The 17500-nt window shown below is 54.3% G+C and overlaps 1 protein-coding gene across 10 annotated transcripts in view; it reads left to right on the top strand.

The window, feature by feature from the left end:
- Nucleotides 1–17500, top strand: part of LOC105483388 (sidekick cell adhesion molecule 1) — a 960109-nt gene that overhangs the window by 853712 nt on the left and 88897 nt on the right. For 8 of the 10 annotated variants that reach the window (XM_071095416.1, XM_071095415.1, XM_071095423.1 and 5 more), the window contains 3 exons: nucleotides 11685–11820; nucleotides 13242–13301; nucleotides 15936–16037. In XM_071095416.1, the coding sequence (XP_070951517.1) occupies nucleotides 11685–11820; nucleotides 13242–13301; nucleotides 15936–16037 (298 nt within the window). The remainder of the gene's footprint in view (nucleotides 1–11684; nucleotides 11821–13241; nucleotides 13302–15935; nucleotides 16038–17500) is intronic. The other 2 variants (XM_071095418.1, XM_071095417.1) reach the window with 1 other exon arrangement.

Raw genomic sequence — 17500 nt, 5'->3', positions numbered from 1 at the left:
CTAGAGAAGTAATCTGCAACCAAACAAAATATCTACTGGATTGTACGTATTTTCTCGAAGTCTGGGTCTTTATTTATTATTATTATTATTATTTTGGGGTGGAGTCTTGCTCTGTCACCAGGCTGGAGTGCAATGGCGCAATTGGCACAATCTAGGCTTACTGCAACCTCTGCCTCCCATGTTCAAGCGATTCTTCTGCCTCAGCCTCCCAAGTAGCTGGGATTACAGGCACATGCCCCTATACCCAACTTTTGTGTTTTTAGTGGAGACGGGGTTTCACCATGTTGACCAGGCTGGTCTTGAACTCCTGACTTCAGGTGATCCACACGCTTCAGTCTCCCAAAGTGCTGGGATTACAGACGTGAGCCACTGTGCCTGGCTAAGTCTGGGTCTTTAATCTCCAGTGCGCAGTGAGTCAAACAAAGGCATGTTCTTCCAGATAATCACAGACTCCTTGGTGGGCCTGCTCAGCAATTCTCCGGTAAGGCATTGAAGGACACGCTGCCATCTCTTTCCATTAGTTTCAATTTTGGGCAATGCTTACTAACAAGTACATTGACGACAAATATAACAGAGGGACAAAACTGCCGAAGGAAGGGCTGCAGGCCCCAGGGAGATCCCAGCTGAAGAGTGAGGTGGGGAGCTGCGCCGTGTGGCCCGGGTCCGGGGCAGGCAGATGTTGAGTTTCCCCAGGGCTGGAACTTGGCTTGGCAACAGACACAACAGACGGACGGGCAGGGGGCCAAGCGCAAGGGCAGAGTCGAAGCTACTGGCCCGCAGGGAAGTTCCCGCGGCCAGAGTGGGGGCTGCCTTGCCAGGGAGCTGGGAACATGGTGGGATGGGGCTGGTGTGGGGCGGGTGCGGCGCGAGGCCAGGTCAGCCTAGGAGTAGCTGCTGGGAGCTGGGGTTGGGCTGGGGTCAGGAGGGCAGTCTGGTGGGCGCGAGATTTTTCCTCGGAGCTGATGCTCTCCTCAAGGACAATGGCAGGGTGCCCGAGGCAGCAGGTGGGAATGATGGTTCGGGAAATCAGGAGAAAATCAAGAGGGGAACAATGGTCCGGACATGGCCTTGGAGAGTGAGGGGGTTTCCCAGCCACATGCCCTCCACTGGTACGAAAGGAGGAGACAGGAAGGGGTTCTGGGGAAAGGAGGGGCTGCGGGAAATGGAAGGGATGCTGGGAAACACAGCCGAGGCCACCAGCAGGTGTCCCAGACAGCGTCTTCCAGGGCCCTGCAGTGGGGCCACTCCAAGGAGCAGTGGCTTCACTCTGCAGCACGGAGGACGAGGCCCAGACTAGGACAGTAGGTGCCAGAGATACCTGCTGGGCCGGGAGAGAGACGTGCTGAGTGAGCAGCGCCAGCCGCAGCCTTCCTGGGCATGGGCTTTAGGTGCGTGGTGCTAGAGATGCAAGAGAGGAACCCAGTGACCAGAGCCTGGCTGGACCGTGGGTGGGGCCAGCCAGGGGAGCTTGGGAGCGGCTCCGTTTCCCCTGTCTTGCTGTATGATCCTATGAAATATGACTATGTTTGAGGTATGAAAGTGGCAATTTATGTGATTCACCCGCATATCACTTGCTACTGCCACTTATCTGAGGGATAGAGAGTGGGCGTTTAACAAGCTGGGTTCTGTGAAGAGCATGTAATCTTCTTCAAGTGTCCATGGAGGTGTGCGGGGCGGCGTCCCGGCTGCCTTTGTCTTGCTAAGGGATCCACCTTCTCTGGGTAGGATAGGAACATTTCCAGGGCATGAAAGAATGTCCCAGCGTCTCCTGGTGGAACTGGAAGAGCGCTTCTGTGGCACTCAACCCTGCTGAGCTTACCAGAGCATAAGGGGGCCAGCGTGGGAACCAAGAAAACAGCCTGGGCCCCACCCCTGCCCCTGGGAAGCCACAGCCCCTGATCTGTCTGGGAGCCACTGGCAAAGTGACAAAGGACCCACCCGCACTTACCATCAGGCGACTGTGGCCCTGAGAGGCCCCCCTGGCTCCGGGTTCCTCCTTTGTAAGAACAGAAGGTCACAAAGCTGAGCTCAGGTCTCATGCAGCATCTGCAGTCTTTGGGGCCCACCAGACCCCCAGACCCGAGCTTCAGCCCTGACTCCCGTGAGCGTCTCCAGTGGGAGGTCAGAGACATTCAAAATGGAAACACAAAGTCCCAAGTGCTTGTTTCCTAACCTGCACCAACACGGTCGACCACAAGAACATTGGCACTTTGTACCATGCTGAATCCTACCAGAAAATTCCCATTTTCTTTGTCGACATAGCAGCAGCCTGCCAATACCTCACCTAGGTAAGCTTCTTTCCTATGAAGGCAGTGAGTGTCAGGGCTGGGATGCGTCACCTCCACCAAACAAGGGTTGTGAAGGCATCACCTGCTGTCGGCCCCAGTGGATGGTGCAGAGCTTGAGCCCCCCTTGGTGCTGCTGGACAGCTCAGGGACGTGCCTAGTGCCGCCTGGAGGAGCTGGGCTGGTGTGTGCCTCAGCCGTCCCCCTCCAGAGCCCAACAGAACAAACTAATTGCACGAACAAGAGGTGGTCAATACAACGTCCTATAGAAATAAATGCTTGTCAACTGCCAGGCAATTGAAGTATAATTAAAATTATGAGTAATTTACTGCATCAGAACAAAAAGAACAAAGAAAAAGAAACTCAGTTTAAATATAGATTTGCATTCCCAATAAAATGTTTCACCTGTAAACGTGTTTTTGTTTTTTTGTTTTTTTGTTTTTTTGTTTTTAGTAATCTCTTTAAAAATGCAAACACAGGGCCAGACGTAATGGCTCACGCTTGTAATCTCAGCACTTTGGGAGGCTGAGGCAGGTCGATCACCTGAGGTCAGTTCAAGACCAGCCTGGCCAATATGGTGAAATTCTGTCTCTACCAAAAATACAAAAATTAGCTGGGCATGGTGGTGGGCACTTGTAATCCCAGCTACTCGGGAGGCTTAGGCAGGAGAATCGCTTAAACCCAGCAGGTGGAGGTTGCAGTGAGCTAAGATCACACTATTGCACTCCAGCCTGGGCAACAAGAGCAAAACCCTGTCTCGGAAAAAAAAAAAAAAAAAAAAGCAAACACGGGCTGTGATTTCAAGGCTATAGACCCATTTAAATGCCTCCCATAGTAGACTGTCAGGCTTGATTCTTCTTAGAAGGACAGTCAATCCTTGCCTTGCATGGGGTCCAGTTCTGTTTGAAAACTAAGGATTAGAACTCCCTCTGTCTCCCAGGGTGGAGTGCAGTGATGCAATCTCAGCTCACTGCAACCTCTACCTCCTGAGTTCAAGTGATTCTCCTGCCTCAACCTTCTGAGTAGCTGGGATTACAGGCCTGCACCACCATGCCCAGCTAATTTTTGTATTTTCAGTAGAGACGGGATTTCACCATATTGGTCAGGCTGATCTCAAACCCCTGACCTCAGGTGATCCACCCGCCTTGGCCTCCCAAAGTGCTGGGATTACAGGCGTGAGCCACTGCGCCCAGCCTTGTGTTTTCTTTTAAAGACAGGGTCTTTCCCTGTCACCCAGGTTGGAGTGCAGTGGAGCAATCATAGCTCACTGTAGCCTCCAACTCCTAGGCTCAAGAGATCCTCCCACCTCAGCCTCCCCAGTGGCTAGGACTACAGGTGTGCACCACCATGCCTGGCTACTTCTTTAAAAGATTTCATAGAGATGCAGCCTCACTGTATTTCCCAGGCTGGTCTTAAACTCCTGGACTCAAGCGATCCTCCTTCCTTGGCTTCCCAAAGTGCTGAGATTATAGGTATGAGCCCCTGTGCCCAGCCTGTAAGTGGATTTTGAGGCTGTTTTCTAGCAAGGAAAAAATTACTAAGCAATTGATCACACCATGCGGGAGGGTCTCGGTGTAACAGGCACCTTCCCAGAGGAGGGTTACATCTGCCTGGGCAAAGGCGGGGAGGCATCCCACCGCTTCACAACACATCTTGGAGTTGTTTCTTTTTCTCTCCACTTGTGCCATCACCCACAGAGGACCAGCTCTTGCATGGGGTGCTGAGCTCTGGAGGGGACCGAGGCAGTCCGCAGAATGTGAAGAGCTTTCATTAAGCGTGGTGGGCTCTATAAGGCATTGCTAGGAAGACAGCAGAAGGAACAAAACTAACTCTGGCTGGAGGGGCATCTGAACGCGCTTTGTGGGACGGATGGGCTCCTGTGGTGAAAGGCTGGAGAAGCTCGTGGCCCCTGGTACAGCCCAAGGAAAGGCTCACGGGTAACATCGCTGGTGTTGTGTCTCATGGGGATTGCGTGTAGAGCCTCCTGTGCTCTCAGAACCATCAGGAACGAACTCCGGAGAGAATCCCTGTCCTACTTTCCACAAAGCAGAAGGCACAGGATGGAGAGTGAAAGCTCGGATGCCCGGGGGAACCACGGTGGCCGGATCAGATTGGGATTTGGGCACCTGCTCTGCCTGAACTTGCAGGAGACAGTGGCACGTGGTTGAGCCTCCCTCAGCCCAGCTCCCTGTCTCTAGAACTGGGAGAGTTAGGTCCTGCCCTGCTGCTCCCCACCTCAGCAGAGGGAGCTGAGTGGGAAGTTCCACAGAGGCCAGCAATGGCAAGGGGCCCAGGGGTCCCTGTGCAGGCAGCTGGAAGGAGGGAGGCTTTCCATGCAGGTCCTGCCTCTTCCCACCCCCAGGCCTTCCCTCCACTCAACCCTGCAGCCTCCAAGATGCCCACCCTCCCAGGTCTTCCTCAGAGCATTGACTTCCTCCTGCCTCCCCTACCTGGTGATGAAACCCAGGCATGCTCCTACCAGGTCATTTGCATTTAAACAGGTGCTTTTGCTTTGGCATGCCCGTAATCCCAGCAATTTGGGAGGCTGAGGCAGGCAGATTACGAGGTCAAGAGATCGACATCATCCTGGCCAACATGGTGAAACCCTGTCTCTACTAAAAATACAAAAATTAGCTGGGCATAGTGGTGCGTGTCTGTAGTCCCAGCTACTTGGGAGGCTTAGGCAGGAGAATTGCGTGAACCCGGGAGTCTGCAGTGAGCAGCCCAGGAGGTTGCAGTGAACCAAGATCATGCCACTGCACTCCAGCCTGGCGACCCAGTGAGACTCCATCTCGGAAAAAACAAACAACAACAACAAAACAAACAGGCTTTTGAAAAATGAAGAACCTCCAGAAGGCTGCTGGTGAATTTCTGAGGCATGGCAGGCCGAGGGAAGGTGTTTTGAGATGGGGCTCCCAGTTCCCTTCAAGCTTCTCTCCACACAGATGGCCAAGCCAGGGTGCAGTGACACACAGATGAGGTCATCTTGAACTCCAGCAAGTCCCACTCCACCCCAGGGCTCTGGCTAAGCATCCGTCATGGCTGAGGCCTGGCCCAGGTGCTGTGGGCATTTAAACATGAACAAGACCTGAACATGGCCTGCCCCTGGGCATATGCAGAGTCAGAGACATGCGAAGGGCTGGCTGGGGATACGGGTCTGTGGTGCAAAGCGAACCTTTTGTTTAAAGTCGTATAATACTCTGGAGACCGTCTGGCCAGACTTCTGCCTGTTGTGGGCACGGGTTTGAGCCTGGGAGTTTGAGCAGCCAGCCCAAGCTTATACTGCAAGGTGGCTGCAAGGCCAGGACCCGAATCTAGAGCCTGACCTTGACCTCGTGGGTTCCATGGAGCTACCCCACTGATGCCTCCAAGCACCTCTGGAGTTGGAGAGCCTCTTTCATGGATTATAGACAGGTTAATCCCAAAGTCCAGGAATGGGAAATGTGGTTGAACCCAGTTCAGAACCCCATGCGGGCAGGCCTGGGCATCTCCGTGAAGCCACCGGGCCCTTTATAAGTGAGGCTCCCACTGGGAAGATGGCACCTGCTAACAGAGTGGCCTCCACCAGCTGCTGCCTTCAAGGAAGCCACCCTCTGGGGATATGGCTGCCTGTAACCCCTCCCCAAGCCTGGAAGACACCTGTCGGGAGGGGATGCATTTTGACTCTTCAGGGATTTCTGGTGCAGACAGCGTCAGTTAGCCTGTGGGCCATATGTGGCCCCAGCCCGGGGGCTCATGGACATTTTGTCTGTTGGGCAAGGGAGATTGGCCTTTTCTCATAACTCTAAATCGTCTCATTCACCTTGGCTAGAAATATCTGCAAGTCCAAGATCAGTTACCTTCGGCCCCTTCCCCTCCATCTTCCCGCCCCAGAGGCTGGGAAGCCACACTTGGTCCCCAGGGAGAACATTTTTATCGTCTCAACCTCCTAACTTCCTGCTTAGTTGATAGTTTTGGTGAATTGAATCCAGTGCTCCCCACCCCACCCGAGCTTCCCTCCTCCCCCAAAAGTAAATTGCGCTCTCTGTAATCCTGTCTCGTCTGTGTATCTGCAGAGCTGGCTGGAGGCCTCTGCAGTCTTCCTTCTGAGGTCCCAGTGCCTGGAGCTGCCGCGGGTCTAATCTGGGGCGAGAGGGAGGCTTTGAAGGCGACCTCAGGGTGAGGTTGCTTGGCTGGTACTTACAGAGTCCCGCCTGTAAGCTTTTGATCTGTCTGCTCGCCTCTTCGTCCTGCTGATAGTCAGTCCAGAGTCCAGAAATGGAAGCTGAGGTCTCTCATCTTCACTGCCCAGACTCCAGCCACTCCCACCCCACCACCAGTGTGAACAGCAAGGACAGGACTCCCAGCAGGACCACCTGGGACCATCTGGGTGGACCAGGAGCCTTGGGCAAAAAAAGCAGGCTCTCTGGGTGCACAGCCATGTGCTGGGTGAAAGCCTTTAGTGGGGATGTGTTGCTGTGTGCTTGTCAGGGGCCCAGGAAAGGAAAGTCAGAAGCCCCCAGGGTCTTGGAAGTCTCTGGGGCTCCTTCAGCAAAGGGCTCCTGTATGTGCATTTTTGCAAGACTGATTGTTATCTGGAGTAGCAGTAACCCAAGAACCCACCAAGCCCATCCATGGCTCCAGTGGATTGGAGGAAGCTCCTTTCTGGCCAGTCTCCTTCTGAGGAGCCCACCCAAGTGGGGACTGACCTGGGACCTGGGCTAGTCCTGGTTCAGGCGCTGGGAACTGTCCCCGTAGCCTGGCTGCTGCTCCTAGATCCACCCAGACCTGCCCCTGCCCTTCACACCCCTCACTCCCGTCTAGTGGGGCTATACCAGGCACTGTGCCCGCCTCACAGAGGGCCAGCCCTTCTCCCCTCATCAAAAGCCACCTCCTCCTCCAAGGGCAGCTCAAACGCCATTCCCTGCAGTTATCCTCCAGTTCTTCCCGGTAGAGCTCGCCCTCTCTGAGGCTTCAGAGCCGCCTTCCTCACTCACTCCCTGGCACCTGGTGCACGATAGCTCAGGAGATCTCATAGATGCAATGAGATGGCAAGGCTGGAATACATTCTCCGAGTGGCGGAGCTCAGTGTTTGTCTGTGATCCCCCCGTAAGATGCCCTGAGCTCTTGGTGAGTCAGTGTGAGGAGACAGGTGCAGCTTTTCAAGGAGCCAGAGCACCAGGCCTTCCTGGTGGCTCCGGACACTGCCCTCCCTCCCTGTGGGAGGGCCCCTGGGCACAGAGCTCTCCTGTCTCCCTTAGAGCCACCTCTTTGCAGTGGCCCAAGTCACACAGGACAGATGCGCTTTAGGGCTGATACTCTTTATGGCTGACATAGTCAGCAGAATGACCATGGAGAGCAAACAGCCATGGAGAACACTTGCTTGTGGCTCAGTGTAGAAACCACTCTGTCTCCTCTCTCTGAAAGCCAGATGGCCTGTGGAGAATCGCCTCTCTTCAGTCTCACATACTGACTTTTCCAACTTTTCCATCCATTATATTTCTTCTAAAAAGGAGGTTAAGTAAACCTTCTATTTCAATGTGGCTAACAGTTGCGTTTGAAGAAGAATGCCTTACAAAATAAGGGTTTTAATTTCAGTCTCAGTAACCAGGGCTAGAGTTTGAAAGAGCAAACTGTAGGATCACTTAAGCCCAGGAGTTTGAGACCAGCCTGGGCAACATGGTGAGACCTCATCTCTACAGAAAATTTAAAAATTTGCTGGGTGTGGTGGTGCAGGCCTGTAGTCCCAGCTACTCAGGAGGCTGAGGCAGGACGATTGCTTGAGCCCAGGAGGTCGAGGCTGCAGTGAGCTCTGATCGCACCCCTGCACTCCAGCCTAGGCAACAGGGTGAGACCCTGTCTCAAAGAAAAGAAAGAGCAGATGACTCAGAACCCCCTTGTGTGGTGATGTGAGTGGATGTGTAAGTGTGTGTGTGTGTGTGTGTGTTATGCACACACAGGATTTCCGCTGCGCCCCCACATCTGTGGTGGTGCTTTCGTGATGACACTGTCTGGAGCCAGTTTGCAATTGCATGCAATGCCGACCGGTGCCCACTCCTAGCACAAGGGACTAATTTTTAAAGAGTGGGAGTAAAACAACTGAAAACCTAAAAGCTGCTCTGAACGCGATTCTGTAGACTCCACAGGGAGGACACTGAACACGAACTCCGTCAGCATCCCCGGTTTTTAGGAGACTGTCTGACATGCCCAGCCCTAAGGGAAGGGGTGCAGAGCAGGACTGGGGGCCCAGGATGGGGGAGCTGGAAAAGGAGCAAATGAGCAGCCCAGGACACCTGTGAGTGACTATTGCTGGCATCCCAAACGCTGCTCTATTGTCAAAATCAGAGAAAAGAAAAAGAGCATTTAATACAATCAGCAGACACTGTAGCCTCCCCGGCCTGCTCCCCCATCCAGCCTCTGGACTGTGCCTCCCATTCTTCCTCCTTCCTTTTCTGCCAGCTCTCAGCTTCCCAGACTCAGGTTTGGGTTTTATTTTGTTTTCCTGGCAAGTTGAGCAGTGCTGGGAACCCCATGAGCCGGTGAAGGGCTCCCTGCTGGAGAAAGTGGTCAGTGGCCACAGGGTGTGGACGGATGGGCTGGCCACGTGCCTCAGGGACCCTGCCGTGCCTTGCTGATCGTCTGCCGCTGCCTCGGGTACACCGCACCCTGGAGAGACCCTCATCTGTGCTGGCTCACTCTCTGCTTTGTTTCTCTAGCGCTATTACTGGAGGCGCTTTGAAAGGCATTTCCATCTGTAGGTTGTCCCGACAGAAAGCAAGCAGTGCCAGGGAGGGAGCGGGTATCCAGAGAAAACCTGGGATGCCCAGTTACATCTGAATTCCAGAACCATCATTTTCAGATTCTGATTTAGTGGGGTGTCTTGTTTTTTTATAGCTTAAAAAAAAAAAGCAAAAACAAGAGAGCCTCATTTGACATTGAAGTCCCGGGTTCTGGTTCAGTGGTTCTGGCCTGGTGTCTGAGCACACCCCGGCCCTGTGAAGGTGGCCAGCCGGGGCCAGAGCAGAGAGGCTGGAGCAGAGCCAGCACCAAGGTCCCCTCAGCTGCTGGTGGTAGCCAATGAAGGGTAAAGAGACAAAAAAGGAAAAGCCAGCAGAAAAAAAGTCCCTCCCAGATACTAGCCCAACTCCACCTTCCATTTGAGAATTTGGAGCCAGATGCCAGGCAGCGCCGTGTCCCCGTCTCTGCTCCGTGGTGGGCAGCGGGAGTCCTCGGACCTGGGGCTGCAGCCCACAGGATGGATACGTGACCCTTGTCACTTTCTGCAAAATTGAAGAGGGCTGTGGGGCACTGACAAGCACACCATGGGGGGAACACTGGGGACTCAGACGCAGCCCCCCGAACAACAGCTCTCTCAGCCCCTGGGTTTGCACACTGGGGTCGAACACCCCTAGGCCAGGAGTGGAGCTGTGTCCAGACTGGAGTGGTGTCTAAGGGTGTGGGTTTGCGGGGCCCCTCGGATGTGGATTGCAAAGACCCAGCAAGTCCACTCAGGTGTTCCCGTTATGCTTTTCTGTGCCTGACGGGGGGATTATATCCCTTCGTGCTCTTCCTGAATTGGGAGTATCGTAGGGGAGTCGGGAAGTCCACGGAGAGGGACGGCTGCTGCAGCCCCACATGGCAGTGACCTGGGGGCTGCTTGAGCTAACGCGGTAGCAGACCTCATTTTGGAAAACCTCTGCCGGGTACACACAGTGCCCCTCTGGTGCGCGCGTGTCGCATGTTGCATGTGTGAGTGAGTGTCGTTCCTCGTTGCTACCGCAGTGCAAGCCCCCCTCGCTATCCAAGCCATTCTGTCAGAGAGCCTGGGGTGCAAAGAACACCGCTTCCTCCACGTGTGGGTTTTGCCTCGTGAGTAGCAACAGCCCAAAGAGAAAGCGATTTCTCTGAACCAACCCCTTTTGGTGCCTGGGTTCAGAGAGTGAGGATCGGAGAGAGTTTGGATGCAAGGATGTGTTATTTACTGGGGCCCGCAAAACAAGTTACTACGCGTTAGGTGGTTGGAAAGAGCAGAACGTTTTCTCTCACAGCTCTGGGGGCCAGAAGTCCAAACTCAAGGTGTTGGCAGGGTCCTGCTCCCTCTGAAGGCTCCAGGGAGGATCCTTCCTGCCTTTTTCAGCTTCCTGTGGCCGACGACAATTCTTGGCGTTTTTCACTTACAGACGCATTACTCCAGTCTCTGTCCCCATCTTCATTGGTTGTTCCACCTGTGTGTCCTGTGTCCAAACTTCCCTCTTCTCATAATTTCCCTCCACTCATCAAATTAGGACCCTCCCCCTAATCCAGTACGACCTTGTCATCACCAATTGCACGTGCAAAGACCCTATTTCCAAATAAGGTCAGGTTCACAGGCGACAGGGCTTAGATTTAAGCGTGTCTTTTAGGGGGACACAGTTCAACCCACAGCAAAGGGACTCTTGTGCGGCAAGGCTGCGGCTCTGCCCGGGGAGCAGGATGGTGCTGTGGTGTGAGGGCCTCACAGTGAGCACGGCACCAGAAGTTCCGTGCACATCTGTCCTTGGACGAGGCTCCATGGCCTCATCTTCAGCCATCTCCTGGTCACAGCTTAGAAGGTTCCTGTTCCTTATCTCCCATCTGAGTATCCCAAGAAGAGAGACCAGATGCTCGGAGGGTCAGCACCCAGATGAGTGTGAAAACAACTCCTGTGTTTAGATTCCAGCAGGACCTGAACCTCCACTTCCTTATCTGCCTATGCTCCCTATTCCCTGGGAGTCTAATGTGCATCTAATGAGTGCCTGGCCATGGCTTGGTAAGAACTGCAGGGTGAGAGCTGGATGGCAAGGGTGTGTTGGTTGCCTGGGGCAGCTGAAACAGATCACCACACCGCAAGGCGATAGGCCAGGCCAGCCATCGTACAAGGGGCCATGGGGATTCCAGCCTGAGGCCTGAGTCAGGCACAGTGGGGGTGGCCTGGCATGGGGAAGCATCAGTGAGGGGCACGGTAAGGCAGTCACAGCCTGGGTGGCCAGGGGGGTGAGAGGGAGGGTGGGGTCAGCTGGTAGGTGCTTCAGAGCAGGCCGCCTCTCGAGATTCCACCCTGCTCTGGGCTCACTGCACAGCACGCAGCCTCCTCGCCATCCGCGTCTGTCCCCAGCCTCCTGCCCCAACCTGGGGGCTCATTTGAGGATTTGAGCTGGACAGGGGACAAAGTGCTCATGTCCCCACACACATGCACATGAAAACCGGCATTCTGAAAGTGGCTCCACAGCTCGGTGCTGTGCCCTGGGAGCTGCCTGGCTTCCTCTTGACGAATCTGACACCTGTCGCTGGAACCCGCGACTTCCTTCTGTGCAGCTGGCTAAACGGGTGGAGGTGAGCCCCGCTGCAGGCCAGCTGGGTTGACTCCCGTCGTGTGACCGAGTCGGTGTGATGTCTTTGCAGCCTCCGAGGGACGAAAGCCTGAACGGCCTTCTTCAGGGATACAGGATCTACTACCGGGAGCTGGAGTATGAAGCTGGGTCAGGCACCGAGGCCAAGACGCTCAAAAGCCCTATAGCTTTACGTGCTGAGCTCACAGGTGAGACTGTCCCCTCTGTCCTGGCGCGGGGAGCGAGGGTCCCAGGGGACCCTCGGCATCTGCTTAGTGCACATCATGGTGGGAAATGCCGCGGAGGAGGCTGAGAGAAGAGGCAGCCCTGCTCTTGGGAACAGGGAGCAGGCAGGTTTACCCACCAGCGGCAAGCGGAGTGCAGGTGTGCGGCAGGCCGGTGCAGCTGCGGGAGGCAGAGGGGCCTTGTCTGCCACAGACTGTGTTAAGGGGAGAGCGGTTGCCAGGCCTCCAGGGACTGCATGCTCCCCGCGTCAGTGGGGAAGGGCTTTGGGGCCTGAGATGGAGGCAGGGGGCCAGTGGGAACCTGTTGCAAAACCCAAGTCCAGGGATAGGCCCCACCTGTCTGTACCAGGCACAGCCTCAGCATGGAGCCCGTGGTGCTCACCCTCGGGCTGATCTTGGCTCGGCCTGCACTGCGCCATGATCATTGCTCAGATGAGGGCCCAGCTGCCTTCAAGGCAGCTTCTGGAACCCTGGGGAGGGATGGCTGCCCACTCCCACCCCTCCTCTGTTGGACGGAGGTTAGAGGGGGTTCATTTCCTGGCACCCAGCAAACGGTGTCACAAAAATATTCTTTGCCCCTTGACATCTTCGTGCTGGGGACAGAGGAGGGAGCAGCTCCAGAACACACCGTGTGGACAGCGCCCTCCCGCTTTCTGCCGTCCCCGTGGCATCGGGGCTGCCTGCTTCACTCGCCAAAGCCAGCTGCGGGGCCTTCCACGCACCCGGTTCCCTCCATAAGGCCACGTGTGCAGACGGCGGCAGCTCCTGAGCTCACACAGCGTGACCCCAGCACAGCGCCAGGCATGGTGTTGATGAGTGTCAGAAATGGGAAATTGCAGCACTCTGGTCTGCACTGTTGGCACACCCCGAAGGTGGCCCTTGCTGACCACCAGACAGTTACCATCTCCCTGGGCTTTGTCACAAAATCAAAACACAGCACAGTAGAAGGCCCCGGGATGCACTGGACGTATGCACCTGGTCGCGCAGCTCTCCCTGTGGTGGTTTGCTCGGCTCCTCCAGCCGGGGCTCCCTGCGTGAGCATGAGTCAGCTGCAGCTGCCCTGGGGTGACTGGGAGAAAAGGTGTCCTGCCACTTGGCACTAAGTTGTGCCAAAAACTAATGTGTTTCACTGAATCAGAGTGGTGAGGGCACCCTGCCTGTCTGGGACTGGGGTGCCTTGTGTTTATGAGGAGGTGTGGCAGCCCCCACCGGGAGCGGGTGGAAAGCTTGGGTGGCAGCGGAGTCTTTATTGCCCTGGGAGGTGCAGCGTGGGCAGTGGCTGGCATCCCAGTAAGGCGCCTGTCTCCCTCGTTCCTGCCGCACATCTCCTGCAATGGCCGTGTCCCTGCGTGCTAACCGCCTTTCTGCTTTGCTTACCCCAATAGCCCAAAGCAGCTTCAAGACGGTGAACAGCAGCTCCACATCGACCATGTGTGAACTAACACGTAAGTGCGCTCTCAGCGGGAAGCCCACGCCGCGAGGCGCACACACTGTGCCCAGAGCCAGCTGGCCTCTCAGTGCAAGAGAAAACCAGCCTGGATTAATGGCTCCAGTTTCTGGAATCGCCTCTCAAACGCTGTATCTCCACATACCAAACCACCAGGGAGATAGGAAAGGAAGCTTCTAGAAACAGAGGCTGGGGAAATTTACTAATATCTGGTCTTCAAGTTTGGGACAGAGAGGAAAGCCAGATAGAACAAGATCTCTCCAGCTTCTGTATTCCTTTTTTTTTTTTATTCTATTTTTTTCATTCTATTTTTTATTCTATTTTTTCATTCTATTTTTTTTACATTCTATTTCCAATGCCAGTCTTACTCCATCTGTTCATAATTTCAAAACTCTTTCTTTTTTCTTTTCTTTTCTTTTCTCTCTCTCTCTTTTTATTTTATTTTATTTTATTTTTTTAAAGAGACAGAGTCTCACTCTGTTGCCCAGGCTGGAGTGCAGTGGCGCGATCACGGCTCACTGCAGCCTTGAACTCCTGGCTCAAGTGATCCTCCTGCCTCAGCCCCCCAAGTAGCTGGGACTACAGGCTTGTGCCACCATGCCTGGCTAATTGTTTGTTGTTGTTGTTGTTGTTGTTGTTTAAGAGACAGGGTCTTGCCATGTTGTACAGGCTGGTCTTGAATGCCTGGACTCAAGCGATCCTCTTGTCTCAACCTCCCAAGATGCTAGGGCTATAGGCGTGAGCCACTGCACCCAGTCTCTTTCTTTTTTTATTGTGGTAAAATACATATAACAGAAAATGGACTTTCTTAATCATTTTTAAATGTACAGTTCAGTGGCATTAAGCACATTCAGGCCATTATGCAGCCGTCACCATCATTCTCCAGAACTTTCTCATCTTCCCAAACTGAAACTGTCCCTGTTACATACTAACTCCTTATACCCCATCCCCACCAGCACCCACATTCAACTTTCTGTCTGGATGGATTCGACAACTCTGGGGACCTCGTAGAAGGGGAATCATGTAGTATTTGTCTTTTCGTGGCTGGCTTATTTCATGAGCTTAACGTCTTCAAGGTCCATGCATGTCAGGGCAGGCGTCAGAATCTTAGTCAAGACTAAATAATATCCTGTCGAATGAAAGACCACATTTTGTTTATCCGCTCAGCCTCCCTTCGCCCTTTAAACAAACCGTGTTGTTTCTCCTTTGATTCCTAGCTAGGGAGGAGTTTCAAAATCCAACTCAGGGGCTAGACCTGGAGCCATAATGTGATCGACTTCAACAGGGAACTTGGCCAGTTTGGGAAGTGGACCAGGCAGGAGGGAGGGGCTGGCCCTCCCCGAGCCTGCTGTGTTCCAGCATCCTGCAGGGGTGGGGGTGATATGCAGGGCAGCACAGGTCCAGCATGGCCCAAGCGCACCACCATCCGCACCAGCACAGAGGTGCCAGGCACACATGCGGGGCCTCAGAAAAGCCAAGCCACCCACAGAGCAGTGTTAACCAGTGGGAGAACATTCCAGAATGTTTTGGCTTAAAGGTCAACGACTCTCACCCTGTCACTTACTGCAGAGCTGGCGCTTGGCCCCCTGCCCCGGGGAGCTCTCTGTGTGCGTCAGCCCACGCCCGTTCTTTCCCAGGACACAGCCACTAAGGTCTCAGAGGCCTTTGGTTACCGGTGTCTTTCCACATTCCATTTTCAATGCCACAGTCTTACTCCATCTGTGCATAATTTCAAGGAGAGATTCTGAACCAAAAGGCAGGCCCAGGTTATGTTCTCTATTCTACATCAGGGGTCTCCAACCACTTTGACACCAGGGGTGGGTTTTGTGGCAGACAATTTTTCCATAGACCAGGTGGTGGGGGATGGTTTTGGGAGGATGCAAGCGCATCCCACTTGTTGTGCACTTTATTTCTATAATATAGAATGAAATAATCCTACAAGTCACCATCGTGTGGAATCAGTGGGAGCCCTGAGCTTGTTTTCCTGCAACTAGACAGTCCCATCTTGCGGGGAGTGGAGACAGTGACAGATCATCAGGCATTAGATTCTCGTAAGAGTGCAAACCCTATTGGGAACCGCATGTGCGAGGGAGCGAGGTTGTGCAAGGAATAAGGAGCGCACAACCTAGATCCCTCGCACGCACAGCTCCCACTAGGGTTTGCACTTCTATGAGAATCTAAGCTGACCTGACAGAAGGCAGAGCTCAGGTGCAATGCAAGAGATGGGGAGCAGCTCTCAATACCCATGAAGCTTTGCTCCCTCACCCGCCACTCACCTCCTGCTTTGCAACCTGGTTCTTCACAGGTCATGGTTAGTGGCCCAGGGGTTGGGGACCTCTGTTCTAAATCCTTTACTTTAGAGGAGGGAGCTCCATGCCCATGCTGCCTTTTACCTGAACACAGGACAGGATGGATGTGCCTTTTTCTTAAGGGTGGTGGGTGCTTAATTAATATGGAGGAGAGAAGAAGGGTGCCCTGGTCACAGAAGATGCAGGCATTTCACAGATTTCTAACAATCCTCGCTCCTCTCCTTGGAGGGTGCTGCTTGCTTCATTGTGGTTCATAGGGGGAACTTTGGAAGAACAGAAGGTGTCCTGGTGGAAGCTGATCCGTGTTTCCTTCAACCCTGCAGATTTAAAGAAGTACCGGCGCTATGAAGTAATAATGACTGCCTATAACATCATTGGTGAGAGCCCAGCCAGCGCACCCGTGGAGGTCTTTGTCGGCGAGGCTGGTAAGCTCTGTGCACCTCCAACCCCACTGCCAGAGAGGGCCACAGTGGTGGGGACAGCCAAGCATGCTGTGCCCAAGCCCCTCAGGTATCCAGCAGTGTTCTTCCTCCTTGAACATGTTGCTGCCAGGGCCGAGGTCTCCATGCCACTGGCAGGAAAAGATGGGCTCAGCTGAGAGGTGGAATTTCCTGACAGCTTCAGTGAATGGTCAAGTCTTGCTTTTGCGACCTCAAGGGTTTGTTGGATACCTGGGGCCGTCATATTTACTGTGGCTTTGCTCTACGAGCGTGGCGTTAACTCAGTGGGGATCTAGGTGTGTGGGAAATGGAACCTCGTTATCGGGAGGGGTAAATGTTTGTATCTGCATCGGTCCTTCAGTGGGCTTCGGCAGTGGCCTGATGACTGGAACCAGCCTGGTAACCTGGTAACAGCCCATTCTCTGCCCAGGTGCCCTGAGCCCCCTGGATCCTGGCGTCCTACCCCCGGGCGCAGGTCTGGGAAAGCCACATGGGCCATTGTCTCCACCCCTTTTAGATAAGATGTGACTCTTGGGTCCGATTCAAGGGACTCTGCCTTCTGTGGGGCTCATAGTGGGAAGCAACGTCTGTTTTTAGATCAGATCCTGTCCCTATCCCTCTCTGGGCCCAGTGTGCCTCAGGTAATGACAGCAACGCCCTCCCTTCGGCCGAGGAGACCACAGAAGCTCACCCTCCTCGCTGGATGGTGACTTGAAAGAGTTCCCTGATTTCACTCAGAGCCTGGTGTTCCTGCTCCGTTCCGCTGGTGCAGATTTAGAAGGGTGTTGCTTCAGGTCCGAAATAATTAGAGTGTCCCTGAGGACAGAGGCTCAGCCCAGCAGGAGCTGCGGACTCCGGGGGCCAGAGGAGGGAAACACATCAGATGACCTTTTGCAATTGGGAAGGGTTATGATTATGAACCAATCAATAGCACCAAGGGTCAAGCCCAGCAGATTTTTTCCAGAATGGCCAAGCAGTATTTGCATACAAATGAGGATGCATGGAGAGAGGCACCAAGAGCATAGGGTATTTCTGCCTCTCTTTGCACAAAAATGTGTTCAAAGGGGTCACTCAGAGCCACCGAGGTACAGCTCGGCATTCCCTCAGGGATGGACCTGGCTGTAGAAGAGCCCCCCCATGGTGGGGCCAAGGGTGCTGTCAGGAAGGGGTGTCAGGGTGCCATCAGTAACGGGTGGGTGTCACTGCAGACAGTGACTACGGCAGATTCTGTGCTCTCCAGTTGTATTCAGGTGACTGGGCCCCAGTTGGCCCCCATGGCTGGGGGTGGGTCAGCCTGTGGCATGGGGGGAGCACGGGACAGGAGGATCGGGAACCGCAGTGTCTGAACTGCAAGCAGCATGTGTGGGTGTCGGAGCTCTGCCTTAGGGTTCACCTGTGCCCGGGGGTAGGACGCCAGGATCCAGGGGGCTCAGGGCACCTGGGCAGGC

Source organism: Macaca nemestrina, chromosome 4, assembly GCF_043159975.1.
Source record: "Macaca nemestrina isolate mMacNem1 chromosome 4, mMacNem.hap1, whole genome shotgun sequence".
In the NCBI taxonomy this organism is placed as follows: Eukaryota; Metazoa; Chordata; class Mammalia; order Primates; family Cercopithecidae; genus Macaca; species Macaca nemestrina.
The sequence above is the reverse complement of the archived record's forward strand: the minus strand, read 5'-3'. Positions and strand labels throughout refer to the sequence as shown.